A 27403-nucleotide genomic window follows, 5' to 3' on the forward strand; every position below is an offset into this window, starting at 1 on the left:
GATAGTGTCAGAGGAAAGACAGCCATGAACACGCATGACCATATGACACATGGTGGGGTGGGGCGGCAGGGCAAAGAGGACATCGGGGAAATCAACATGCCACCAGCTACCACTTGTAGGAGGTTCTGTTGTGGCCAGCTCGGAGCTAAGGTCTTTCTGCGCCAAATCTCACTGGATTCCCTCAACAGTCCTTCCAGATTTGTAGATGCTTCTGCAAAAGTAACAGATGGATGTCCCGAGGCTTGGGGAAGTAACACGCAGATGATTTGCACAAGGACACGCTTTAAGAAGCAGTGGGCTTGGAAGTCCAATACAGATCTGTCTGGCTCTGGGCTCAAACCAGCTATGGTTATTGCAGCCACTTCCACCTGCATCCCCATCGAGGAGTCAGGGAAGGCTGCATGGAGGAGGCCCTGTGTCAGCTGAGGCTTGAAGGAGGCCAAAGAGTTTATAGGAAGGTAAATTGGAGTAGAAGACTTTCTGGAAGAAAAGTCATGTGCACTATTAGCAAAGTAGGCCTGGGCTGGCACTGCTTCCTCTTTCTGCTTCTCTGTTTCCTGATGACATCAACATAAATAGGAAGCGTGGGAGGCTCACTCTGCCTAGAGGCTCCAGAAGAAGGCTCATCTCTCCCACCACACAGAGGTATGGCCTGGCATCCAGGAGCAGGGCTGAGGGGTGGGGTCAGAGCAGGGGGGAGTGTGGGGAGTCTAAGATGGGAAAGGACGGGGGGAGCCTGGGGGGCATCCTGTGGGTAGCTGTGACCTGGGGACTTGGAGGAGTTAGGGCTCGGCCTCTTGGGATGACCGGAGCCCAGACTCCTGGGGCAGCCAGTGGGTGGGGAGGCAGCCAGGGGTGCCAAGCTGCTTGGGTGTTGTATAAGAGCTCTGGGGAGGACTCAGCCTCGCTAGCGGGATCTGGTTGGTCCTGGCGGGAAGGACGCCTAGTGGGGTGAAGAGAGCTCAGGCCTGGGAGTCAGGCACCTATGGTCTGTCTTCACTTTGTCACTAAGATGCTGATGGTAGTGAGAGCACCCCTGTCCATCCTGGGCTTCTGTCTCCTCATCTGTGGAATGGGGAGCATGGATAGTCCCTGACATCTTGGTTTAGAAAGAGAGAGAATGCATGCTCGTGTGTTTGCCTGTGTGTGCATTTGTGTGTGTGCCTGTGTGTGTATGTGCATGTGCGGATCCCTGGGGATGCAGGAGTGCAGAGAGACTAAGAAGCAGAGGGTGAAACCTGGAACCTTGCTTCACTGAGGCCCAGAGCTGGGTGCGGTGTGGCTTGAGAAGCTCACTTTGAACTTGAGAAAGAGCCCAGCCCTTTGCACAGAGACATACCAGGCACTATGCAGCAATCTCCCTCTCTCTCTCTCTCTCTCTCTCTCTCTGTCTGTCTTTTTAGTTATGACACTCTGCCCTGCTGATTTGGGTTGGGGCCCAGGTGTGTGTGTTCTGCACCCAAGTATGTTGGCTGGGTGGGTGAGTATCTGGGGTGCCTGCTTCAGGGTGTGTGCAGGTGTGTGTACTGGCCCTCAGAATGAAAGGGCAGGTGTTTCACTGGGACCTTGTCAGACAGGTGCTAGTGACGAGCTGCATATGTGCAATTTTTAGTCTTCAAAAACCCTGCTGTTATATTTTTGTATAGCCCAATTCTAATTTTTTTTCTATCATCTTTCTTGCTTTGTAATCATTTTATAATGAGTAAACATTTCCTATTAGCTTTTGGTCACTCTTTTTCTCATCCAGCAGTTTTATTTATATTGTCTAGTATACAGATATACCAACACCACAGGATAGTTCATGAATTGTATAAGGACTGTGTTTAATGCTAAACAAGCAACTACACAGAAACCTGCCTTCATGAAAATTAGAATAATCTAGAATTATGTAGCACAAGAGACAAAGTCCCCAGCAATTTCTTTTCCCTAGTTCCATGGCTTACTCTTTTCACCACATGTATTCTTCCAGAACATTTTCTAAGCATGATATAAGCATATAGCTTTTATTTTCCTGTTTGTTTTTTGTTTTGTTTTGTTTTTGTGACAGAGTTTTACTCTTGTCACCCAAGCTGGAATGCAGTGGTGCAATCTTGGCTCACTGCAACCTCCGCCTCCCGGGTTCAGGTGATTCTCCTGCCTCAGCCTCCTGAGTAGCTGGGATTACAGGCATGCGCCACCACGCCTGGCTAATTTTTGTATTTTTAGTAGAGACAGGGTTTCACCATGTTGGCCAGGCTGGTCTCAAACTCCTGACCTCAGGCGATCCGCCTGTCTCAGCCTCCCAAAATGCTGGGATTACAGGCTTGAGCCACCTTGCCTGGGTGGTAGTTTTTCTTTTTACAGAAATGGGATTATTATATATATATATATATATTCCCAATTTTTTCACTTAATATTATATTTTGGAATATTTCCAAATTTCTACAATAATACATATATATTTAACTCGTTAAGTAACCCTAAGAAATATGTGGCATTTATTAGGATGGGTACACCACAATTCATCTAATCTCATGTTGATCGACACCTAGGTTGCTTCTAATTTTTCCACATCTATGAAAGTGTTTCTGTAGCCTAAATTACTAAATGCAGAATTGTTGTGCAAGAGGTTGTGCATTAGAAATTGTAATAGGTATTGTCAAATCAACCTCAAAGTAGCTGAGCTAAGCTGACGTAGCCAAGGTAGTGTATAAAAGGGCCAATTCACCTTTAGAGAAATTATCAATCTTCTAATTTTGTCCAGTGTTATGTATGGAAATTCTCAACGTTGCGTGATTTTTTTCTTTCCCTGATTATGGGTGAAGTTGTACATTTTCTGTATGTGGATTGGCCATTTGGATTTCATTTATGATGAATGTGGAGAAATTTTCGTTCATCTCCTGTTGAATTTCTCTTTTACATCTTAACTTTTGGAGTGACTCATTTATTATGTGTATTAATAATCCATTTATATATGTTGAAAATATATTCTCCCAAGTTATGACTTATCTTTTTCTTAACATGTTTAAGATGTCTTATGTCATCTAAAAATGTTTTCATTGTTAAGTCAAGCCTGTCATTTCTTTTTACTTTATGGTTCCTGGTTTGGTGTCTTGCAAACCTCTAAGATTACAGAAAGAGTTTTAATAATTTTACTATTTTGGTTTTGACTTTGAGATTTTTAGCCCACCTAGAATTTAGAGAGGTGAGTAATGTGTAAAGTAACTTTTAAAAATAATTATCATCTAATTGTCTTAACATTGCTAATTACGAATGTGTGGCTTCTCCTCTCTTCAATGATTTGAAGTGCCCCTATTACATCCTAGGATTCTATATGCACTTCATTATTTTCCTTACTGTTTTCTGTTCCATTTGGCAATCACTACATTCCTTCTTATTTTTCTAGCGAACGAAGCAAGTCTTTCATCTGTGGTTTGTTGTAATTTAGAATCAGTTTGCCAAGGCCAGGAGCAGTGGCTCATGCCTATAATCCCAGCACTTTGGGAGGCTGAGGCAGGCAGATCCCTTGAAGTCAGGAGTTCAAGACCAGCCTGGCCAACATGGTGAAACCCCGTTGTCTACTAAAAATACAAAAAATTAGCCAGGCTTGGTGGAGTGCACCTGTAATCCCAGCTACTTGGGAGGCTTAAGTGGGAGAATCGCTTGAACCCAGGAGGCAAAGTTTGCAGTGAGCCGAGATCATGCCACTGCACTCCAGCCTGGGCAACAGAGTGAGACTCCATCTCAAAAATAAAAATAAAAATCAGTTTGCCAAGCCCATTAAATGTCTTTTTGGAATGTTCATGCTGATTGCGTTGAATTTAGAGATTATCTGAGGGACATTGACCACTGGAAGTAAAGACAATAGTGACAGCCTCCTGTGTGAGGCTTTGACAGGAGGACGCTAATGTGCCCCCTTGACTCTGTCATCGCCTTTTGTTTCTGGCAGACATTCAGTGATGCCAATGTTTCCTCCACTGCTTCATTTGCCAGGGTTTGTTTGTTCATTTAACCAGAAAAGTCTTGTTTATTATTAAATATTTAGGAGCGTCTGTCAAGATCAGCTTATCCTTCTTTCCCTTTTAATCTGTTCATCTGTTTGTTTGAATCATAAATAGGTTTCTTGAGGGTTCTCCTTCCATGTATGGAGTACCCTCTACTTGGCCATGATGTCTTCTTCTTTTAAAAGTCTTTGTCAGGTTAACCTATGAAATTGTTTTTGTCTGGAGTGAATTTGTATTTTGCTTTTTTTCCCCCAGTTTTTATCCCTGCCATTCAATTTCTTCAAAAGCTTGGGAATGTTTATGCCTGCCATTCAATTTCTTCATAAGCTTGGGAATGTTTATGCCTGCCATTCAATTTCTTCATAAGCTTGGGAGTGTCATATGTGCATGTTTATTTTGAGTAAGAAGGTATTTGGTTTTTCTCTTCTCTTTTCTCTCTCTTCCTTTCTCTGTCCCTCCCACCCCTTCTCTGTCATCCTCCTGTCCCCACGCTTACTCTTCATTCTTAGTGATTTTTAATCTTTACATTTTTAGGGATTTAAAATGTATTGAACTTATATTTTCTGGGTCGGGCGCAGTGGCTCACGCCTGTAATCCCAGCACTTTGGGAGGCCAAGGTGGGCAGATCACTTGAGGCCAGGAGTTTGAGACCAACCTGGCCAACATGGTGAAACCCGGCCTCTACTAAAGATACAAAAACTAGCCAGGCATGGTGGTGCATGCCTGTAGTCCCAGCTACTCGGGAGGCTAAGTCACAAGAATCGCTTGAACCCAGGAGGCAGAGATTGCAGTGAGCCGAGATCATGCCATTGCACTCCAGCCTGGGTGATGGAGTGAGATTCTGTCTCAAAAAAAAAAAAAATTTTTTTTTTTAAAGAAATCATATTTGCTACCAGCATTTGGGTTTATTTAGCACATATAAACCCTTCCAAAACAAGAGGAGATCTTTAGCAAGTTTTCAATTCTCCTCCACTCTCCACCCCAGCCTCACAGCCAACTCCCATGTTAAAATCATCTGAGTTTGAGTTCAATATTCTTCCTTACTTATCTGTAAGTGTTACTGGTTTCTTTGCCTCAGTATTTCAGACTTTCTTGGATTTTTTTTCCAGAAATATAACCTAGAGTAATTTCTTTCAGAAAAGAGCTGAAAAACTTTCTTTGTCCTTACATATCCAAAATTTTTTGTGTCCTTTAAATGTCAAAGAAAACTTGGCATTTTGTGATTCTAGGTTTAAGCATAATTTTCCCTTGGTATTTTCAAGACATCTATTTAAAGTTCAGAGTCTCTGATGTGAAATCTCTAGCCAATCTGACCCTTGTTGCATTCAAAGTATCCTATTTGTTTTCTTCTGGAAGCATTTCTAGGATCATCCTCATATACTTGCAAGATGGAAAGTTTACCAGTGAGAACTGGGTATGGCTTGATTAAAAGGAATCTTGGGAGTTAACCCTGATCTCTGTCCCCTACTACAAAACCCCATTATAGTAGCCTCCCCCCTTGAATACAGATTCCTTACTGTCTTTAAAAAATATTTTAAAAAGGAATCTTGTTTATTGAGTGGCCTGTTGTCTCCTTGAAAGCCATGTGAAGCTTTCCCCATTTGCTCTTGTATCTGTTTGGTTGCACATGGAAAATCCCTAAGCAACAGTGGCTTAACAACATAGAAGTTTCTTTTTCCCAGCATATAAAAGATGCCCAGAGGTAGCAGTTTCAGGCTAGTATGGTTGCTCCAGAGTGAGAGTGGGAATCCAGCTTCCTCTCTTTCTGTTGCATCATCTTCACATATGACTTCCATCCTCAAGGTAACCTCACGGTCCAAAATAGCTGCTGAAGCTCCAGCTATCACCTCCAAGTTGCAGGCTGGAAGAAAGAAGAAAGACAGAGGGACAAAAATGAACCCCTCCCACCTGAGTCAACTGCCATTGAGCAGCCTTTTTTGGAAGACATACACAATGTTTCTATTCTCATCTCCTTGGATCACGTTTAGTCACTTGACTGCACCTAGCAGCAAGGGAGTATAGGAAATAGAACCTTTTATCCTGTGTAGCAATAAACTCAGCTAAAACCTTGGCTTCTGCTGCCGGAAGGAAAGGGACACGGTCTTCCACTGTCTTTCAGACTAGGTAGCTGACATTGTCTGCCGTACCTGCTCTTGATTGTCTCCACCCCCTCCTTCTGGAGGCTGGAATTTTTGAATTTCTTTCCCAGGTCTAAACTTTTCCCTAAGACTTTTCATCTCCTTGACTATTTGCTCTATTTTATATATCTCTCTTTTTCATTTGTGGTATCCATTCTGTGGTTTGGCCCACTATTGATTGTTGTTGTCGTTTTGTTTTTTTGTTTTTTTGAGACAGAGTCTCAGGCTGGAGTGCCATGGCAATGGTGTCAGCTCACTGCAACCTCCACCTCCCAGGTTCAAGCAATTCTCCTGCCTCAGCCTCCAGAGTAGTTGGGATTACAGGTGTGCTCCACCGTGGCCAGCTATTTTTTTTTTTGCATTTTTAGTAGAGACGGGGTTCCACCATGTTGGCCAGGCTGATCTCAAACTCCTGACCTCAAGTGATCTGCCCACCTTGGCCTCCCAAAGTGCTGGGATTACAGGCATGAGCCACCACGTCTGGCCTTTGATCGATTTTTTTTTTTAATTATGGATCTCATATCTTCAAATTCCAAGAACTCTGTTCTTTGCATAGAAGTGTCTTCTTTTAAATGGCTATGATTTCTCAAATCTCCCTGAGGATGCTGCTTTAGATGTCTTAATGTACTCTTTTATTTTTGCTGTATCTGTGCATATCTGTAGAAGTGTCTGCTGGGTTAGCGTATGTCAGAATAGATGTGCGCTGTTTTGACATTTGGGAAATTGAATCACTATTGGCATAGAGGTCAGGGACAGAGTCTAGAAGCAACCCACTGTGAGCTCGAATCTCAACCTGTTCCTTACCAACCTTGTGACTGTCAACCAATTACATAACATCCCACCCCTGTTTTCTCATCTACAAAGTGGAGCTTCTAGTGGTAAGCTATACATAGATGTGTTCATATCCATAAAGCCTTTTGAATAATGGCTGGCTCATGGAAAACACTGCAATATTGTCAGCCACTACCATGAATTCTCTCTGTGTATGTGAGTATTGTTTGTGCTCTTTGATGATATTGATTTGTTTTAATCTTTTACAGTAAAAGACACTAACCTGTCCTCCATAATTCTAGTTGCTATGGTCTATATGTTTAAGTGCTCCCAAGTTTATGTTGCACCCTAATCCCCAATGTGAGAATATCTGGAGGTAGTTCCTGTGGCACCCTATAAAATACCCCAGCAAGCTCCCTTGCTTATTCCATGTGAGAATGCAGGGAGAAGACTGTGAGGAACAGGCCCTCACCAGATATTGAATCTGCCCGCACCTTGTTCTTGAACTTCCCAGCCTCCAGAACTATGAGAAATAAACTTTGTAACTAGTAAGCCACTCCATCTATGGTATGTTGTTACAATAGCCCTAACGGATGAGTACATTGGTGCAAAGATTTTCTGTTTGCACTCTGTCCTTTGCTTTTATGGTTCAGTCAGGTTGATACATTACAGAAGATTTCACTTTTATGTACTTCTGCCAGCCTTTGTCTCTGTGATGTCTCCTATGCTTTTAAGCTTAAAGAGTTCAAAGGCATTCGCTCCTCTGGTTTGCAGCTTTCATAGGATGTAACATTTTACATTTAAATTTATAATTAACTTGTTATTTGGGGAATGGTGTGAAATGGGGTTTTAGATAGGCATTTTTATGTTGTTATTCAATGATTTTAGCATTTTTTTAAATTGAATATTTCATCACTTCACATTGATTCCTGATTCTTTCTCAGTCTGAGGTTAAGTAGAGTTTGTTTCCAGCCAGCATGTCCACTGATAGATTCTGTTTGTGTGTATGTGTGTCTGTGCATGTATCTGTATGTGTGTGTGTATGTCTGTGTGTGGATGGTATATGCGAGTGTGTATATATGTGTGTGTTGTGCATGTGTATGTGTGTCTGTGTGTGTGCCTCTCTATGTGAATTTGTGTGTGTATGTGTGAATGTGTGTGCATGTTTGTGTGTATATGTGTATATATGTGTATATACATGTATGTATCTGTGTTGTTCGTGTGTGTATGTGTGTCTGTGTCTCTGTGTGTGTATGTGTGTGCATGTCTGTGTGTGTATATGTGTGTATATTGTATGTATCTGTGTGTGTCAGTGTCTGCGTATGTGTGTGTCTGTGTGTGTGTTTGTGTGTATATGTGTGGGTATGCGTGTGCATGTTTTGTGTGTACGTGTATATATGTATGTATCTGTGTGTGTCTGTGTGTGTTGTGCATGTGTGTGCCTGTGTGTGCGTGTGTTTGTGTGTGTGTGTCTGCGTGGGCATCTTGAGTGAAGCTTCCAATAATCTAACAGAAGAAAAGGAGCCACAGTTGTCTGTTCTGCTCTCTTGGGTACTTCCCAGACCAGTGAAATGAAAGGGAGGAAACCCCCGGCCTCCGAGGAGAAAAGGGAACTGGCAAGCAGAGGGTGAGGGGGATGACGGTAAATGGAGCAGGGGTGGGGAGACCACAGGCCCTGTGGAAGTGAGGACATGTGTGTGTACATGACACCGTGGCATCCAACAGCCGTGGACCAGCAGCCCACGGGGAGTTTAGCAGGAGTCAAATCCTAGGCCCCCGACTCGGCTGCTCTGCTGTCTAGCGCATTGTGCAGTGGTAGGTGTCAGTGATCCAAGTGGGGACCCAGTCCCTCAGGCCACACAGCGCATGTCCATTGCCTTCATGCTGCAGGAGACTGAAGGGTCATGCATGAGGGCCACTTCTCTGGGTTGTCCCCACAACACGGGCGGTGTCCCTGGGACATGTGGAAGGGGAGGGGCAGCTCACTGCTGACATCTCCTTCTGCAGGCCTCGGGGAGGCAGAGGCCAGGAGGGAGAGGTCCCAAGAAATGGGTCTGGCCTGGCTCCCAGCTGGGCAGGAACACAGGACTTCAGGACACTGAGGACCCTGCCACGCCCATGGCCAGCACCCACCAGTGCCTGCGCCTGCCTGTCCAGAGCTGACCAGGGAGATGGCGCTGGCCCAGGGGCTGCTCTCCATGGCCCTGCTGGCCCTGTGCTGGCAGCGCAGCCTGGCAGGGGCAGAAGGTGAGTCCGTGGCTCCCACCCACTTCCCTGTCCCCATCCTCACTGCTGCACCCTGGGGGAGGGCCGCAGCGTATCCCCAGGACCCTGCCCACCAGCCCTCCTCCTGCTCCCCTCCCTCCGTCTCTCCCCCTGGCCTTCCCTGGGCCTCCCCCGCTTCCTTCCTCCTGCGCATTCCTGCTCATCCTGTCCTGGAAATTCCAGCTGAGCGTGTCTGGCTTCCTTGCCCACATTTCTCAGCACAGCACTCCCGGCCCCCAGGCTCCAGGATGGCTGCTCTGGCCGTTTCCCTGCCCCTTGTTCCCCAGCGGACACTCTGTGCCTCAGTGGTTCCCACCTCCGGGGCTTTCCTCCTGCAGGGCCTTGGCTGGGGCTCTGTCCCCGCGTCAGCCGCTAGCACCCTCCTTGTGCCCGAAGGCCACACTGGGATGCTCCTGGGCTCTTGAGGTGAAATGGCCCCTCCCAAAGGGTCCCAGAGACCTGGCTTCTGTGACAATGCTGGGACCATAGTCCCCTTAACAAATACCAGGCTCCCGAGGATGGGGACTAGAGAGCAGGGGGGAGGGTGCAGGGTAGGACTCTGCCACGCTGCACCCCAGGGCTGAGTGTGTGCCCCTTCCCAGGCTGCACAGTCGGTCCAGGGGCCAGGCCTGTGCTTGATGCATGTCCCTGTCCTGGGGTGGGGAAGGGGGCCGTGCCCAGGAACAGCGCACTGCAGAGGCCCAGAAAGCGTGCTGACAGCCAACAGAATATCGCGCTTCTGTCAGGAGAGGAGGGTCCGCAACCAGGAGCCCACCCCGGCAGACATGAACACACGTGCATGTGCCTGGCCACTTGGTGCCTCTGCAGGGAACTGGGAGACCCCTCCCCAGAGCTGGGCATCCCAGAGCAGCTGGGAGTGATGGTGACAAGGGTCCCTGCAGGAAAGAGAGGTGACCCCCTCCTGCCCCTCTTGTCAGAAACCATCCCGCTGCAGACCCTGCGCTGCTACAACGACTACACCAGCCACATCACCTGCAGGTGGGCAGACACCCAGGATGCCCAGCGGCTTGTCAACGTGACCCTCATTCGCCGAGTGAATGAGTGAGTGATGCTGGGTGCAGGGGCCACGGGTAGGGGCTACAATGTCCCCTGTGCCTGGCGTGGGGCGGCAGTGTAGAGAGGGACCTGTCAGGTCAGCCTCGGGGTGGGAGTGGACAGAGGACAGAGGAGGAGGGAGGCCCTCCAGGAGCTCCTGCTCCGCCAGGCACCTGCCAGGCCGGGCGCTGCCATCTGACCTGGGGTTTCTGCGGGGTGCCTCCTACACTGATGTTGTTGATTATGGTGGTGGTGACAGTGGTGAAAATCTTCTCTTGTTTCTTTATAATTTAACACAATTGCCCCACATGACCTATCTTAGTTCCTCCTCATTGTGAGGTGGGCAGGGCCAGCCCACGAAGCGCCAGCTGTGCCACCGCCTGTCTGTCCAGAGTAGACCAGGGAGAGATGGCGCTGGCCTGGGAGTTCACAGACGGGAAAATTGAGGCCCTGGAGGTGAGGTGCCAGCCCTGGCCACAGGGTAAGGAGTGGCAGAGCAGGCCGTGTGGGTGTGTCTGGGAGGGGGCTCTGCGCTCTCCCAGGCCCCCCCTTCGTATGTGGGCTGCCAGCTCTCCCACCCAAGCTCTCCTGGGCACGTGCCACATGGGAAGAGGGCCAGAATTGCTCTGGGGTGTTGGCCAGGGTCTAAATCAGCCATAAATTAAATAATTAAATAGCTGGAACCAGAGAGGCAGGTGACAACCCATTGGAGGTCACCCCAGCATTGGGGGGTGGGGCCGGCTCTGCCACCTTCACCCCTCCACCGCCTTCAGTTCTCCTGGAGGCCTCCATCAGACCTTCTCCATTCTCCTCAAAGACCATCCTGCCCCTCCCTGTGACCTGCTTCCTGCTGCTCTGACACAACAGGGGACCAGGGAGAAGCTCCCCACCCACCTCACACTCACTCCCCACCCCCTCTGCCCACCGCCGGGGCCTGGGCCTGGACCAGGGCTCCTGTCTAAGGCCTGAGACCCGATGCCATCTCGTCCTGTTGCTCAGGAATATCATGGCCTCCACGTCCCCACGCTGCCCTGTGCCACCCACCGTGCCCTCTCCCAGGATCTTTCCCAATTGCCTTGCAAACCTACCCCAACCCCCTCTCAGAAGCCCACAGGAGTGCAGCACCTGGGCATCTCCTGACCCGGCAACCCTGCAGCCCCTCTTTCCCTGCTTCCTTTGACAGCAGCATTCCCTAAAGAGTTGTCCACATTCACCACGTCCAGTGTCTTTCCAGCCATCTCCTCCTGGGCCTATTCCCCTAGGATGCTGCCCCCACCAGGCCACCCAAACTGCTCTGGTCCAAGTCAGCAAATGTCCCGGGGAGCAGGATCTCATTGTGGGGCCTCCACCTTCTTCCTACTTGACCAGGAGCAGCCCCTGACGAGGAGGACCACCGCGGCCTCCCTGCACTTCCTCCTGCACCTGGCTCTGCCCACAGCTCACCCAGTGCCCCTGGGGCCCTGCCCACCCTCCTCTTTCTCCTTGTCTGCTGCCTCTTTGTTCTCTTGACTGCCAAGGGTGAGACACCCAGGCCCAGTCCATGGACCTCCTGTCTGCTGTATCCACTCTGCAGAGACCCCCTCAGGCCCCTGGGGCATCTCCCAAAGGCAACCTTGAGCCTACACTTCCCCTAAGCTCCAGGCCTCCAGGCACACTGGCCTCTCCACCTGTCACTTAGACAACAGGTGTCTCTGACTCCAAATGTTCTCAACCAAAGTCCCGCTCTCACCTGAGCTGCGCTGCTGCCTCTGTCTTCCCCATCTCCCTGTCTAAATGGGAGCTCCTAGTGGCTCAAGCTAAACAACAGGGAGGACTTTGTTTTGTTTTTAAGTCTCTTTTGCCACCATTCCTTCCTGACTGCTACATCCCTCCACCAGCAAATGCTGCCAACCTTATCTCAAGCAGAACACGAATCTCACCCACGCCAGCCTGACCACCCTGGTGCACGGCCACTTCCTGTCATCTGGATATTCCAGAAGCTTCCTAACTGGGCTCCCTGCTTCCAACATTGCCACATTCCCACCTCAGTCTATTCACAACCGAGGACCCTCAGGAATCCTTTCAAAGCATTCATCGAAATCTACAATGCCTTTGCTCAGGACTGTTTCTCACTCACTTGCAGTGAGATCCAATCCCATCATGTTGATGGATGGGTCTCCTAGACCTCCCTGTCACACGCTCTACTCCCTGTGCACTGGTTTTAGGCCAAGCCACGTAGCACACCAAACTCTGCCTGCCCTAGGGCCTTTGCACGTGCTGTTCCCATTTCCTGAAATCCTCACAATTTGCGCAGTCCCTCCCTCAATGCCTTTAACATTCTGCCCCCAGGTCACCTCCTTAGAGAAGCCTGCTTGTCCCGTATTTCAAAGTGCCTCCCCAGGCCAGCCCTTCCTCCCTCCTCACCTGCTGCTTGCTTTATTTTTCCACATGAATTTCTCTCCACTGCACACGCTACACACTTTGTTCCATGCGGGTCCCCTTCTCCCAGGATGGCAGCTCCATGGGCAGGATTTTTGTGTGTTTTATCACTGCTGGCCCCTGATTCTGAACAGAGCCAGGCATGTGGTGAGTACTCGATGAAGCTTTCATGAGTCAGTGATTCCCATACACCCTGGGCTAAGCCGTGTCCTCTCCCAACAGGGACCCTCCGAAGCCAGTGTCCTGTGACCTCAGTGATGACATGCCCTGGTCAGCCTGCCCCCATCCCCGCTGCGTGCCCAGGAGATGTGTCATTCCCTGCCAGAGTTTTGTCGTCACTGACGTTGACTACTTCTCATTCCAACCAGACAGGCCTCTGGGCACCCGGCTCACCGTCACTCTGACCCAGCATGGTGAGGGGCTGGGGGCCCTGCCCGGGGCTTGTTTTCCTGTGTGGACAGGGGGAGCACCAGGGGTGGCCCAGGGAGTCTTCAAGGCAGAAGGCTGTGGCTTGGGGTTGGGTGAGGGTTTCTTGAGGGATGAGGGTATGGTCTGTTTACACGGAGACTTCAGACTGTGTGAGAGGCCCCTGACAAAGGCTTCTCCCGTGCCCCTGGCTGCTACTACCTCCCACTAAGCTGTGGGCTTCCAGCACTGCAGGTTTGTCTTGAAGAAAACCGTTCTCACTACTCACTTAGAAACCCATCCAGCTAGAAAACTCTCTCCGCTTAGTTGTTTCATCTCATCTCTGAAGAAACCCATTTCCTGGATGTGGCCCTTGAGGCCCAGGAGGTCAGATGCTTCCTCTGAAGTCCCACCGCTGAGCAGTAATGACAGAGATGGGTCAGCCTTCCTGGGGGCTTCCAGCACGGTAGACAGGGAGCGCGTCTCCTCCCTGCCCTGGAGGAGGGGCCCCGGTGTGGGCCGAAATCCCACAGTGGTCCATGAAGCCATCTGTGGTCTAGGGTGGGGTAGATGATCATTGTATGTAGTTAGGTTTTATTTGCCTCTCTATTAGAAAGAAATATAACCTGCACTTCGAAGTCCTGGATTCAAGGAAATGGTTGCTTAGAATGAAGCTAAACCTAAAAAGGGACACATTCTATGAAAGTTTGCGTTGACGTGGCAAAAACCCATGCTGGTGGCAGGCTGGTAGGAGGCACTGCAGGCTGTCATTGGAGCTGTTATTGGTGCCTTTGGCTGCTGCTAAAACGGAGACAGAGGGAGGTGACTAGTCCAAGGCCTCTCTGCTGCTGCTGGCAGAGCTGAGATCCAGTGCAGGATGGTCTGAGCCCCTGGTCCTAACCACCGGGCCACCTGGTGCTCTTTGCAAGGGTCACACGGAAGGGGCTGTGACCATAGCTTCCTGCCCTTCTTTGCCACAGCATCATAAAGCCACTGCCAGAGGAGGGGATCAGTTAGGCCACCAGGAATCCATCAGAAGCAATGTTTCCACACATGGATTTGATGGACACGAGAGTCCCTTCCTTCCCGAATGGAGCTCAGGGGGCCCAGGCTGGAGGGAGGGGAAACACTGTATGTCGTCCACCGTGAGAACTTACTGACAGTGGTGGGTGGGTGCCTCATGCAGGGGGTAAAGGGTAGGGCCCCTGGGAGCTCAGAACAGGCTTCCCAGAGGGAAGAGCTTTGCAACCCAGATCTGAAGGGTAGACAGGAGGGGAGGGCAGGAAGAGCCTCTCTGGCAGGATAACAGCTGTGCAGAGGCTGGGGGATCAGAAGGGCATGGGCGGCTGGGGAACCTGCTCACCGTTGTGTCCAAGGAGCATCAGCTTCAAGGGCTGGACAGCGGTGGGAAGAAGCAGGAGACATAGGCAGGGACCTGGCCCTGGAGAGGCTTCTGTCTCCTGCAGTCTCAGGTAGAGGGGACCCTCTAGGCATGGAGAGCACCGAGGGGAAATGACAAGATCAGATGCGGATGTGAGAATGCTGGGGACAGGAGACTTACAGGGTAGACTGGAGGAGCAGGAGTTGGGAAAGAAGTTGAAGTTCAGGATGTGACCTAAAGCACTCATTCCTAGAAATGATGAGGACACAACTGGCTAGGAGATGGGGACATGAGGGCATGCAAATCATAGTTCAGATATACACACAATTCATTCATTCAATCTTCTTTCCTTGAGTGCCTACATATGCCAACAAAGCAGCTAACAAACCAGCCAGCAACCCTGCCCTTGGAGCTTACAGCCTGGAAACCAGGAAGGTTTCTAGGGGGATGGAGACAACTTAGATATAGGGAGAGAAGTGTGGCCCTTGGCCTCCTGGAGCCTGTGTTGAGTAGCGAGGTAGGGTCCAGCCTAACGCAGATTAGCAATGAATCAAGGAAGCTGGGAGGTACTGGGCAGGCGACAGGCATGCATCTGATCTGCTCTGAGGCTCCCTGTTTGGAGACCTTGGACATTTCACTTCCTCTGTGAGTTTCTCCATCTGTGAAGTGAGCTGGGGGACTAAACCTCTTGAGTTGGCTGAGCAGGTTTCTGATGGGACTTCCAGTCTGTGCAGTTTGTGGCAGCTTCCGAGAGGGCTCTGCTGGGAAGGACTCCCCCTCCATGACAGCCTAGGGGGCTGGGAGTGCAGTGACACATGAGGGACGCCTGTCCTGGCTGTAGGTGGGGAGGGGTGGTTCCCCTGCTGTGTGTCTGCCATTCTGGGTTGATGATTCCCGACATGCTCTAGCATGCCATGTCCAGCAGAGAGCATTTACATCCTACATGTGAGGATGTTTTTGTTTGAAAGCCACCCCTCAGCAAGCAGACACAGAAATGCCAGAAACCAGGCGCCATGTCTTCATTCTGCATTTTCTTGAACAACCCAGAGTTCCCAGGGGATAGATGCTTGCCTTGTGGCTGCAAGGATTTCATGAGAAGCCCCAAAGTTGCCTGCGTGTATTTGTTCATTCATTCATTCATTCACCTTGCCCCATAATTCGCTAAGAAGCCGCATCTCCGCCTGGAGATAGGGAAGGGGGTCAGGACCAACCCCACCCACCCCCATCTCCTCATCCCTTAGGGGAGGCAGACACAGAAACATAGGAATCCCTCAGCTGTGGTAAGACCCTGGTGGAGGGAATTCCACTGAGCTATGGTGGAATGAGAGAAGGAATGGGGGGTTCTGCCTGGAGATGCAGATCCAAGGATGTTCCCAGAGCCGGAGGCATTTGCCCCGGGCATTGACAGCAGGAGGGACCCTGGGCAGGAGGAAGGGAGCTTGGACAGCAGGAGGGGGAGGCCTCTGAACCGCAGTCCCCTCTGCTGGCAGGAGCCACCCAGGCCTCAGCGTGGGCAGTGGGGAGCCTCAGGACAGAGGAGGCTCCAATGAGTTTCCTCACCAGCGCTTTTTATGGAGTTCGGGTCACGTGCGCGTTGCAATCTGCACGGCTTTCCATTGCTTTCATGTTGAAACCCTACAGTTTTGCAGATGAAGGGCTGCGGCTCACAGAGGAAACGGTTCTTGCTCAAGGTCCCTCAGCTGCTGGGGGCAGGGGTGGCCTGGAACCCCCTGTGTCCACACAAAAGGCCATGCAGGCCCTGACTGTCCCTCAGCGGTCCAGCCCTTAGGTGCCCTTCACTTCCTCCCTCCAGTCCAGCCTCCTGCACCCAGGGACCTGAAGATCAGCACCGACCAGGACCACTTCCTGCTGACCTGGAGTGTGGCCCTTGGGGGTCCCCAGAGCCACTGGTTGTCCCAGGGGGATGTGGAGTTTGAGGTGGTCTACAAGCGGCTTCAGGACTCTTGGGAGGTAGGAACCACGGCCAGCTCTGCCCCAGCCCAAAGGGACGGGCGGCACCCCTCCTCCAGCACCCACTGTCTCCTGACAGGATGCAGCCACCCTCCTCTCCAACACCTCCCAGGCCACCCTGGGGCCAGAGCACCTCATGCCCAGCAGCACCTACGTGGCCCGAGTAAGGACCCGCCTGGCCCCAGGCTCTCGGCTCTCAGGACATCCCAGCAAGTGGAGCCCAGAGGTTCGCTGGGACTCCCAGCCAGGTAATGGAGCCAGAGCCCGGGAAATGCCCCGTGGTGGGAGGGCGGGCTCATCAGGAGCTCCTGGCACAGCAGGGTTCCTGGGCTCCAACTGGGGGCTTCCCGGATCTCCCGCTGCCATCTTTCCAGTAGCGTCCCTGGGCCGTCCCACTGCTACTGTGACCACTGATGAGTAGGACTCTGCATCTGTTCACTTTGGGCTTCCAGTTTTCTGCACCCTCTCTGCCAATGGCAATTACAATAATAACAACAATAGTGCTGTTAGCAGCTGTGTGTTAATGGAGGCTACAGGATGCTCAGGGCTTACCCACATTTTTCTGTTCAATCCCCAAACACTGAAACTTAGATACTATTTCCATTCTCCCGGGAGGGTGTGCAGGTGCACAGAACTCTCTCTCTCTCGGAGCTGTTGGACACACAACTGGCAGGTTCAGGCTGAAGTTTCAGCCCTGGTCTTTTGGCCCCAGAGCTCGTGACCTCTGTGTGATGAATCACATGGTGAGCACCCACTGAGAGCTATGGGAGGGATGAAGGAGGGAGTACATGAGGACCTGTCTCCACCCCAGGGGACGAGGCCCAGCCCCAGAACCTGCAGTGCTTCTTTGACGGGGCCGCAGTGCTCAGCTGCTCCTGGGAGGTGAGGAAGGAGGTGGCCAGCTCGGTCTTCTTTAGCCTCTTCTACAAGCCCAGCCCAGATGCAGGGTGAGCATCTTTTCTCTCCGTCCCCTCCCCTCCTCTCGGCCTTGCTCTCTCCAGGCTTCCTCCTGTCCCTGGGGCCCCAGCAGAAGCCACAGCCCACCCCAAGCTCTCCTCCCTCCCGTGTGCCCTCCCTCTCCCTGTCCTCAGCTCTGCTGTGCTCCTCAGGGAGGAAGAGTGCTCCCCAGTGCTGAGGGAGGAGCTCGGCAGTCTCCACACCAGGCACCACTGCCGGATTCCCGTGCCCAACCCCACGGCCCACGGCCAATACATCGTCTCTGTTCAGCCAAGGAGGGCAGAGAAACACATAAAGAGCTCAGTGAACAGTGAGTTTGCTCTTAGCCCGCTGTGGGGACGGTCTGGGACCAGCACACCCTCATTGTGTAACCCGAATCAGTTCAGGGTTCCTCGTGGCCCAGTCTTCACGTTTGTCACTTTCAAAGAGACGCAGTCCAGTGAGCAAAAGTGAACAGAGAAGCAATGAAACCACGATGGCGGTGGCCGAGAACAGGAGCAGAGCTTTAAAACGTCTGATCTCTTGTCCTTTTCTTCTGCTTCCCTCTCCTATCCTGCAGCTCTCCAAATCTCCACTGCTAGCCACACCCTCCTGGTCCTGTCACCAAAACCTTCCCTTTCATTCCTCGTTGGATTTTCCTCTTTCTGGTATCCGAAGTTCCCCATCGACTGATATTCTATCTTTAATGTAATTGATCTATGATGTACTTTTCAACTGGAGCCTGTGGTGTGTACAAATAGTGTTGAACCTTGGAGGTTAATATCCCTCATTTCTGTGATGTAACAAGGACCCCAGTGCAATGGAACCTCTCACGTTGTTTCATGATGACCAAGTTCTTCCATCCAGTCTTTAGCATATGTGAAGGGCAGAGGCCAATTTGTCTTAATTACCTGGGTTTGAATTTATCATTAACTCTCTTGAGATCCTCACTGGAAAAAGGAATTCTGATTGTTCAAATGCACGGGATATATTAACGGCCTCATATAATGCCTGGCACATAAGAGACCTCAGCAAATTACGGGCATTCATATTATGTTTATACAGTGAAGGCATCAAGGTTATAAGCACTCTCTTTTCTCTTTTGGGTAGACTGAAGCTCAGAGAGGTTGAGTGGCTTACTTAAAGTTGCACAGCTATTAGTAGGCAGAGATCAAGATTAGAGTTCAGAACTTCTCACTCTCTGCCCACTTTCTGCTTTCTTTACCCTTTGCCTCTTTCCACTTGTGGGTCTGCCGGCCAGGTGGGAGGTGCTGTCTGCAAAGGGCTTCCCCTTTCTCTTTGGCCACTATCTGGCTGGGGAGAGGCCCCACCTAGATGTTATTGAAGGCCTGTTACAGCCGCTGTATTGGGGATTTTCTGGTGTTGAGAACGTGTCAATGACCTGGCCTTTAGCCATCTCCCTACACCTCTGGGAGTGTCAGACAAGAGAGCCCATCACACTTGTGGGGTTGCAATCTTTGCCTCTACCACTGCTTAGCTGCCTTTCCTTAGGGCAAGTTACTTAATGGTTCTGTGACTCCATTTCCCTGTCTGTGAAAAGTAAAGGTTAATAGTACCCACCATATAGGGCTGTTAGAATTGAGTGGAATAATTCATGTAGAATAAGTATGTTTAACAGTGGCTAAAACACAGTCAGGCTGGGCGCGGTGGCTCACGCCTGTAATCCCAGCACTTTGGGAGGCCAAGGCATGTGGATCACGTGAGATCAGGAGTTCAAGACCAGCCTGGCCAACATGGTGAAACCCCGTCTCCACTGAAAATACAAAAATTAGCTGGGCTTGGTGGCGGGTGCCCATAATCCCAGCTACTTGGGAGGCTGAGGCAGGAGAATCACTTGAACCCAGGAGGCAGAGGTTGCAGTTAGCCAAGATCACACACCACTGCACTCCATCCAGCCTGGGCGACAGAGTGAGACTCCGTCTCCAAAAACAAACAAACAAACAAAAAAATACCCAGTTACCTAGAATAGAACCAACTAATAGTGGTTTTATTTTTATTGCAAAAAAAAAAAAATAGGAGTAATGCAAGCATTGGGCCACATCACTACAAAACAAGTGTATCTCAGCATCTCCCACAAGAATACCACTCAGGTCAAAACATGATATAGTGAAGTGGGGATGAAAAGGACCCAACCATGGGCAGAACCTGGGGTCTGGTGCCAGTGGAGACAGCCCCAGTGTCTAGCATGAGACACGGGGAATGTTCCGTTGGAGGGTGGGTGTGATGACTCTCCTAAAAGTTTCCCTCCCTCCAGTCCAGATGGCCCCTCCGTCCCTCAACGTGACCAAGGATGGAGACAGCTACAGCCTGCGCTGGGAAACAATGAAAATGCGATACGAACACATAGACCACACATTTGAGATCCAGTACAGGAAAGACACGGCCACGTGGAAGGTGAGGGCCTTCACCCAGGGAGGGGAGAAACACTGGGGAGGGCAGGAGAGGGGAAAGCAACCAGAGGCGTTCCACCTACAAGGCGTCGGGCCCTTGGCAGGTGACCAGTGAGAGGTAGCCACTGGGACATGGTGATCGCTAGGCTGTGTGGTCAGCAGGTCACTGTCCTGTCTCTTGGTGAAGTAACTGAGGTTCGGAAAAGTGGCGTGGCTTGGCCAACATGAACAGCTGACCCTGAGTTCCCAGGGAACAGAGAACCCTCTGGGCAGGGAGGGGTTGAAAGGCCACTGGGAAGAAGGTTTTCAAAAGTCATGAAAGTTTGGGGTTATTTCTTCAGAGGAATCTCGTCTGGACACACATGGAGGCTCAGACAGAGCTGCTTCTAATGAGTCGGGGGTGCGCCCAGGCCAGGGCTCAGTCCCCTCCCTCCACGGAGCCCAGAACAGAAACCACAGAACCAATCCCACACCCTCAGGCTAGAAATGGGGCAACTGAGGCGAGGAGGGAGGTGGGCCAGTGGTGGAGCCAGGAGTGGGCCCTGGGGTCCTGAACCCCCATTCTCAGGGTCCAGAGCCCAGTCGGCCTGCACTGCATTCCTGGAAAGGCCACAGTGTGGGTGCAGGCTGCGCCAGAAGGGCTGGGAGCTGAGAAGGCTCAAAATAGGGTGGGACAGGTGGCTTCAGGGTTCCAGGCCTCAGTGTTGTCAATGTCAGGGGCTGCACTGAGAGGCGGAGTCCCCGGTGCCATCCGAAGTGCTGTCCCTGGGTGGGCCCTCAGGGAGGATCCACGGTGGTGAGAGAGAAGCAGCCGCAGCAGGCCTGGGGTATGGCAGGAGCTGGGAGCCAGCGAAGCGGAGGGTCCAGGTGGGAGGGATTTGCAGCCACTCCCACGGGCACCGGGCCAGGCCTCACCCTCAGCGCCAACCCACAGGACAGCAAGACCGAGACCCTCCAGAACGCCCACAGCATGGCCCTGCCAGCCCTGGAGCCCTCCACCAGGTACTGGGCCAGGGTGAGGGTCAGGACCTTCCGCACCGGCTACAGCGGGATCTGGAGCGAGTGGAGTGAGGCGCGCTCCTGGGACACCGAGTCAGGTAGGTGAAGCCTGGAGTCCAGAGCTTCTGGCCAGGACCAGCTCATAGTTTCTCACTGCTAGAAAATCCCCAGTGCAGCAGCCGTACCAGGCCTGCAACAACTTGTAGGTGAGCCATCTCCCCAATTAGACGGTGGCCAAAGAGAAAGGGAAGGCCTTTGCAGACAGCACCACCCAGCTGGTCATCAGACCCGCAAGCTCCAAGAGGCAAAGGGTAAAGCAGGCAGAAACTGGGCATGGAGTCAGAAGTTCTCCACCCACTCTTCATGAGACAGCGCAGCCGGGCAGAGGATGCAGCCTGTGTGGGCACAGAGATGTGGGGCTCCAGACCCCACCCCACTCTGGCCTCCTTCCCTCCCTTGGGCCACTAGTCGTTGGAAAGTGACACCTGGTGTGAAATACAGACTGCAAGTGAGGACTTGAGGGAGCAGAGGAGAGCAGGTCTCATGATCTCTCCTCCTTTAAACTGGGACTTAGGCTTCTGTTAATATGGCCCTTGGTTTCTTAGCTTTTGGGACTACCAAGTTTTTGTGGTTGCTCAGCCCCAGTTTCCTGTTACCATGGAAGCAAGAAAATCTAGAGCCGCAGACTGGGTCCTTGGATTGGAAGGTTTTGCTTAATTCCTTCACCTTCCCACCTCCCTGCACTTGCTGTGTGCACTGACCCCTCACCTTTCACCATAGTAACCACCAGGGGACTCCCATAGAACAAGACAAGTCCAAGGGGTGGTTTCAGAGAGAGTAAGGATACTGGAGATATTGGGAGCCCCCCAAGTCCACAGCCAGGCTTGGTAGCGGCAGGGGCCCAGGGAGAGGGCCACAACCAGGTAGAAAGGAGGCCGGACTAATGAGCCCAAGAGAGGAGGAAGAGGGGAGTCCTGGAGGAACCTGGCCTGGGAGCTCAGGGCTGGGCAGCAGGAGGGATCAGGGGCCTCCGGAGGGACCTTTGCACCTGCTGGTGCCTCTGCCAGAGTGCCTTTCCCCATCTCCACCTCTAATCCTTCCTATTACTGGAGGCCCAGCTAATATGTCACCCCCTTCAGGAAGACCCCTGTGATTGCGATGAACTGTGGTTCTTGCCCTCCCTTTAGCACCTCCTGTGCTATAGATCCTGGAAAGGATCTGACCCTCCTGTGTCCTCCCAGCACTTTGAACATTGTGGGGGTTCAGACCAATGCCCTTCTCAGCATGGATCTGGCCTCTCTCCCCTAATCCCCCAAGGCAGTAAGTTCCAGAGCCCTGGGCCTGCACAGAGCGGGGTCTTAGGGAATACTGCACCAACCCCACTCCCTGCCCTGAGGTCGATTTCCCGCCCAGATGCTGACGTTCCTTTTTCTCCCCGGCTGCTGGAAGTGCTGCCCATGTGGGTGCTGGCCCTCGTCGTGATCTTCCTCACCATCACTGTGCTCCTGGCCCTCCGCTTCTGTGGCATCTACGGGTACAGGTGAGGGGACTCTGTGGGGCTGGAGGTAGTAGCCGAGACCCCAGAGGGCACCAGGGAATCCCACCCAGCTCCCTCCAGGCCCTGCTCTGTCACTCGCTTCCTGGGCCTCAGTTTCCCCTCTGGGCATGAGCATGGGAGCAGCTGGCCCTGAGGTCTCTGATGGCTGTCACCTCCCTGGTGTCTTCCAGGCTGCGCAGAAAGTGGGAGGAGAAGATCCCCAACCCCAGCAAGAGCCACCTATTCCAGGTAGGAACTGGCTGCGAGGGGTGGAGTGGGGGCTTCTCTGTTCCTGCCTCTCTTGTCTCTGTCCCCACCTCCTCCTTCCCTTCCTGTGGGCTTTGGGTGGTAGGGATGTAGGTGGACTGGGCTTTGGGAGATTTGGGAGTGGGGCTAGCACTTGGAAATTCATTCCCAGGATTCCCTGGAGTGCCCACACCTGGCCTTGCCTCCCAGAGCTCTGCATGGAGCCCAATGGAGAGAACTGAGTGTGGGGATGCCTGGGACAGGGTGGGCTCACAGAGGGGGTTCCTGCTACCAGGACAGATGGGGTGTCAGGAGGCAGAAGGGCTCCCCGAGGACAAGATACCTGGGCTGAGCTTTGAGAGTCCCAGTGGTGCCAGGTGGCAAAAGTTGCGCTGGCTCAGGGCATCTCGAGGGTGGAGACAGAAACCCTTCAGGAAGGGAGCTGAGGGGGTGGGACAGGAGGAGGCTGAGATGACCATGGGGAAGATGCCAGCATGTGGGTGATGGGAGCCCTATAGTCAGGCAGGCAGGGCCAGCTTTGCCTGTGGAGGGGACTCTTGGCTGGTGTGGAGGAGAAATGGGGGTGAGCATGGAGACAAGCACCCCAGGTTGGAAAAATCACAGGAAAAGGGCCCTGTCCTCAGGTATCAGGGACATGGGGGAAGTCCCAGCCCCTCTCTGGGCCTCACTTTGCTGGTGTCAAAAGACCGTGGTCAGTCCTGAAAAAGTGGAGATTCTTCTCTTGTCTGGGGGCTCCTTGAATCCCCCCGCACCCCCATCACCCTCTGCCTTGCCCCCACCTCGGGGACCTCCTGATGCCCACCGGCCCAAATGTCTCTGCTCTTGCAGAACGGGAGTGCAGAGCTTTGGCTCCCAGGCAGCATGTCGGCCTTCACCAGTGGGAGCCCCCAACACCAGGGGCCGTGGGGCAGCCGCTTCCCTGAGCTGGAGGGGTGAGTGGGCTCGTGGATCACTCCTGACCTTTGGGGATCATACGGGGGGCTGACCCCATTGTGGAAATCAGGGACTCAAGTGAGGCTGCCTATGGCTCACTGTGAAGGGATCCAAGGGGGCTGGCTGGTTTGCACTAAAGCAGGAGGCACCTGGGGGGGATGTGAAGAAGAACTTCCTCTTTCCAGGCTAGGGAGTGCCAGACAAGGGAAGTGACCAGAAGTGAAAGAGGGAAACAGATGGCCTTCCCCTCCCTGGCTGCCTTGGAGGCGTCACACTGCAGAGGCCTCATGGGGTAGCTGGGGCTGCAGACTCCTGGGAACTCAGCGCCTGAGCCGGCAGCTCACCACTGACTCGGCAGGGAGAAGGGGGTGGCATGGTTGATAGAATGATGGAAGGGCTGCCCAGTGCACAGGCTGGCCATGAACCTGGTGCTGAAGGAGGATGGACTTTAAGGTCAAAAGGGAGAGGGCTCCAGCCTTGCGGAGGAAGACCTTGAGCTCAGCATGGAGGATGGAGCTCCTGAGCCACAGAGAGACTGAATCCATGTCCCGTGTCCTTCTCTGGGGCCCCTGCTCCCTCAACCCTGCCCCGCTCAGGTTCTTTCTGTGAGCTCTGGGGGACATCAGGGCTTCCAGAGAATCATCCCCACCCCACCAAGACCCTTGTGCCTGAGCCGAATCATCTGCCCAGGGTGGTCCCAACTCTTCTGCCCATGTTCTTCCCACAGGGTGTTCCCTGTAGGATTCGGGGACAGCGAGGTGTCACCTCTCACCATAGAGGACCCCAAGCATGTCTGTGATCCACCATCTGGGCCTGACACGACTCCAGTTGCCTCAGATCTGCCCACAGAACAGCCCCTCAGCCCCCAGCCAGGCCCGCCTGCCGCCTCCCACACACCTGAGAAACAGGTTTCCAGCTTTGACTTCAATGGGCCCTACCTGGGGCCGCCCCACAGCCGCTCCCTGCCTGACATCCTGGGCCAGCCGGAGCCCCCACAGGAGGGTGGGAGCCAGAAGTCCCCACCTCCAGGGTCCCTGGAGTACCTGTGTCTGCCTGCTGGGGGGCAGGTGCAACTGGTCCCTCTGGCCCAAGCGATGGGACAGGGCCAGGCCGCGGAAGTGGAGAGGAGGCCGAGCCAGGGGGCTGCAGTGAGCTCCTCCCTGCAGTCCGGGGAAGGCCCTGCCCCTCCTGCTCTTGGGCCAAGGGTGGGAGGACAGGACCAAAAGGACAGCCCTGTGGCTACACCCACGAGCTCTGGGGACCCTGAGGACCCTGGAGTGACCTCTGCTTATGTCTCCTCTGCAGACCTGGTATTCCCCCCACACTCAGGGGCCTCGTCTATCTCGCTGGTTCCCTCTCTGGGTCTCCCCTCAGACCAGACCCCTAGCTTATGTCCTGGGCTGGCCAATGGCCCCCCTGGAGCCCCAAGCCCTGTGAAGTCAGGGTTTGAGGACTATGTGGAGCTCCCTCCAATTGAGGGCCAGTCCCCCAGGTCCCCAAGGAACAATCCTGTCCCCCCTGAGACCAGAAGCCCTGTCCTGAACCCAGGGGAACACCGGGCAGCTGTGTCCCCAACATTCCCACAGCCCGAGGGTCTCCTTGTCCTGCAGCAAGTGGGTGACTATTGCTTCCTCCCCGGCCTGGGGCCCGGCCCTCTCTCGCTCCGGAGTAAACCTTCTTCCCCGGAACCCTGTCCTGAGATTAGGGACCTAGACCAGGCTTTTCAAGTCAAGAAGCCCCCAGGCCAGGCTGTGCCCCAGGTGCCCGTCATTCAGCTCTTCAAAGCCCTGAAGCAGCAGGACTACCTGTCTCTGCCCCCTTGGGAGCTCAACAAGCCCGGGGAGGTGTGTTGAGACCCTCAGACCTAGACGGGCAAGGGGATGGAGAGGGCTTGCCTTCCCTCTCGCCTGACCTTCCTCAGCCATTTCTGCAAAGCCAAGGGGCAGCCTCCTGTCAAGGTAGCTAGAGGCCTGGGCCTCCTTGACCTTCAGCAAATCACTTCTCTCCCCACGCTCACACACACACACACACACACACGCACACACGTACATGCACACATTTTTCCCCTCAGGTTAACTTATTTGTAGGTTCTGAATTAGAACTTTCTAGACATACTCATTCCATCTCCCCCTCATTTCTTTAATCAGGTTTCCTTGCTTTTGCCGTTTTTCTTCCTTCTTTTTCCACTGATTTATTATGAGAGTGGGACTGAGGTCTGAGCTGAGCCTTGTCAGACTGAGATGCGTCTGGTTGTGTTTAGGACTTGTGTAGGCTGCCTGTCCCCGGCAGGTGCTGATGCACATGACATGATTCTCATCTGGGTGCAGAGGCGGGAGGCACTAAGTGGGCACCCATGGGGGTTAGGGCTTGGAAGAGCGGCACAGGACTGGGCACGCTCAGTGAGGCTCAGGGAATTCAGACTAGCATCGATTGTCACTCCAAGAAATGGGCATGGTAATGGGGCGGGGGGCAGTGCAAGGGATGCACATGAGAGACTGTTTGGGAGCTTCTGGGGAGCCCTGCTGGTTGTCTCAGTGATGTCTGCGGGACCTCCAGTCCCTTGAGACCCCATGTCATGTAGAGAAGTTAACGGCCCAAGTGATGGGCAGGCTGGTGGGACCTGGGAAACATCAGGAGAGGAGTCCAGAACCCACATCTACTGCAGAAAAGTCGGGGGAAACTGCCAAACAAAGGAAAATGCCCCAAAGGCATATGTGCTTTAGGGCCTTTGGTCCAAATGGCCCGGGTGGCCACTCTTCCAGATAGACTGGGCAACTCTCACTCGCACCGGCCACAGATGAAGGGCTGCTGGTCTATGCCTGGGCCTGCACCAGGGATTATGGTTCTTTTAAATCTTTGCCTTTCAGATACAGGAAAAATAATGGCATTAAATTGCTTTAATTTGCATTATTTTAGTTATCCAGTTTGCACATATTTTTATAGGTATCTTAGGCATCAATTGGTATTTTTTAACTGGGCCAAGCCTATTAAAGTCTTTCTTCTGTTGGGTGCTATCATTTTCTGATTAAGTTTTTTTGACTATTGACATACAGTCTTTCACGGATGGTGGAGTGTTTTTCCCCTAAATCTGTAGCTTGTCTTATAATGTTGTATATGAGGCTTTATGGTGTATGAATGTGAATGCTTCTGTAATGTCAAACAGATCCCTAGTAAACTCCTTTTTCACTTTTACTGTCAGATTTACAAGGTCCTCCCATTGCAAAGCAGTGTTTGTCCTAATTTATATATTGTTTTTCTAGTTCATTTTGTGTTTCCAACTTTTCATGTAAAATTTTAATTATTTTTGAATGTATGGATGTGAGACGGAGATGCCTTTTGCTATTGAAATTCTTTTTCCATGTATCTGAAGTGTTACTTTTGTGATATAGGAAATCCTCATATATATACTTTATCGGTCCCTAGGCTTCCTATTTTGTTACCTTTCTTTCTCTATGGCGTCCACCATTTTGATTGTTCTACTTTTATATGTTTTCATAAGTGGTTAAGCAAGTGTTCTTGTTACTTTTGCTCTTAAATCCCTGTTCATTACAGCAATATTGGTGGTCAAAGAAAATGATAAACAACTTGAATGTTCAATGGTCCTGAAATTCATAACAGCATTTTAGTACATTGTAAAGTAGATTCCCCTGTTCATAATGAACAAGATGAACCAATGTGGATTAGAAAGAAATCTGAGATATTAATTCCAAAATATCCAGACATTATTAAAGGGAAAAAATTGCAATAAAATATTTGTAACATAAAACAAAGTGAAACCCTGAATTTGTGTGTGCATGTTGGTGTAGTTGGAGGAAGGGGTTGCTCTCTGAAACCTCAATTGCTATTGTAAGTGATACAGCTCCAGTGACTGGAGGAACACCAGGGTCCTTAGTCTTGCGCCAATTTAAATAAAATGACACGGAAACACATGG

At 51.9% G+C, this 27403-nt stretch overlaps 1 protein-coding gene across 4 annotated transcripts; it reads left to right on the forward strand.

Annotated features, from left to right (window-relative positions):
* The first annotated feature begins 492 nt into the window (after positions 1-492).
* CSF2RB (colony stimulating factor 2 receptor subunit beta) lies at positions 493-27241 on the forward strand. Of its 4 annotated transcripts, none has more exons than XM_055253388.2 (14): positions 493-645; positions 8900-9139; positions 10096-10219; positions 12854-13044; positions 16231-16388; positions 16468-16636; positions 17200-17335; positions 17480-17655; positions 19600-19739; positions 20670-20832; positions 22184-22274; positions 22463-22520; positions 23367-23470; positions 24199-27241. In XM_055253388.2, the coding sequence occupies exons 2-14, from the start codon at positions 9064-9066 to the stop codon at positions 25322-25324; spliced, it is 2712 nt and encodes a 903-aa protein (XP_055109363.2). In that variant the 5' UTR covers positions 493-645; positions 8900-9063; the 3' UTR covers positions 25325-27241. The 4 variants fall into 4 exon arrangements, with proteins under 4 accessions (XP_055109363.2, XP_055109365.2, XP_063479806.1 ...); XM_055253390.2 differs by having other exon boundaries at positions 17498-17655; XM_063623735.1 differs by lacking the exon at positions 493-645 and adding an exon at positions 8531-8707 and having other exon boundaries at positions 17498-17655.
* Positions 27242-27403: the final 162 nt, after the last annotated feature.

This window comes from Symphalangus syndactylus, chromosome 18 (assembly GCF_028878055.3).
Source record: "Symphalangus syndactylus isolate Jambi chromosome 18, NHGRI_mSymSyn1-v2.1_pri, whole genome shotgun sequence".
Classification (NCBI taxonomy): domain Eukaryota; kingdom Metazoa; phylum Chordata; class Mammalia; order Primates; family Hylobatidae; genus Symphalangus; species Symphalangus syndactylus.

What these genes read in the sequence shown, in the direction of transcription:
- CSF2RB (XM_055253388.2), top strand. Translation starts at nt 9,064, where the DNA reads ATGGCGCTGGCCCAGGGGCTGCTCTCCATGGCCCTGCTGGCCCTGTGC. An exon ending in TCGCTGGGACTCCCAGCCAG is followed by an intron (nt 16,637 to 17,199) that starts GTAATGGAGCCA and finishes TCTCCACCCCAG; the next exon opens with GGGACGAGGCCCAGCCCCAG. An exon ending in CGCTTCCCTGAGCTGGAGGG is followed by an intron (nt 23,471 to 24,198) that starts GTGAGTGGGCTC and finishes TTCTTCCCACAG; the next exon opens with GGTGTTCCCTGTAGGATTCG.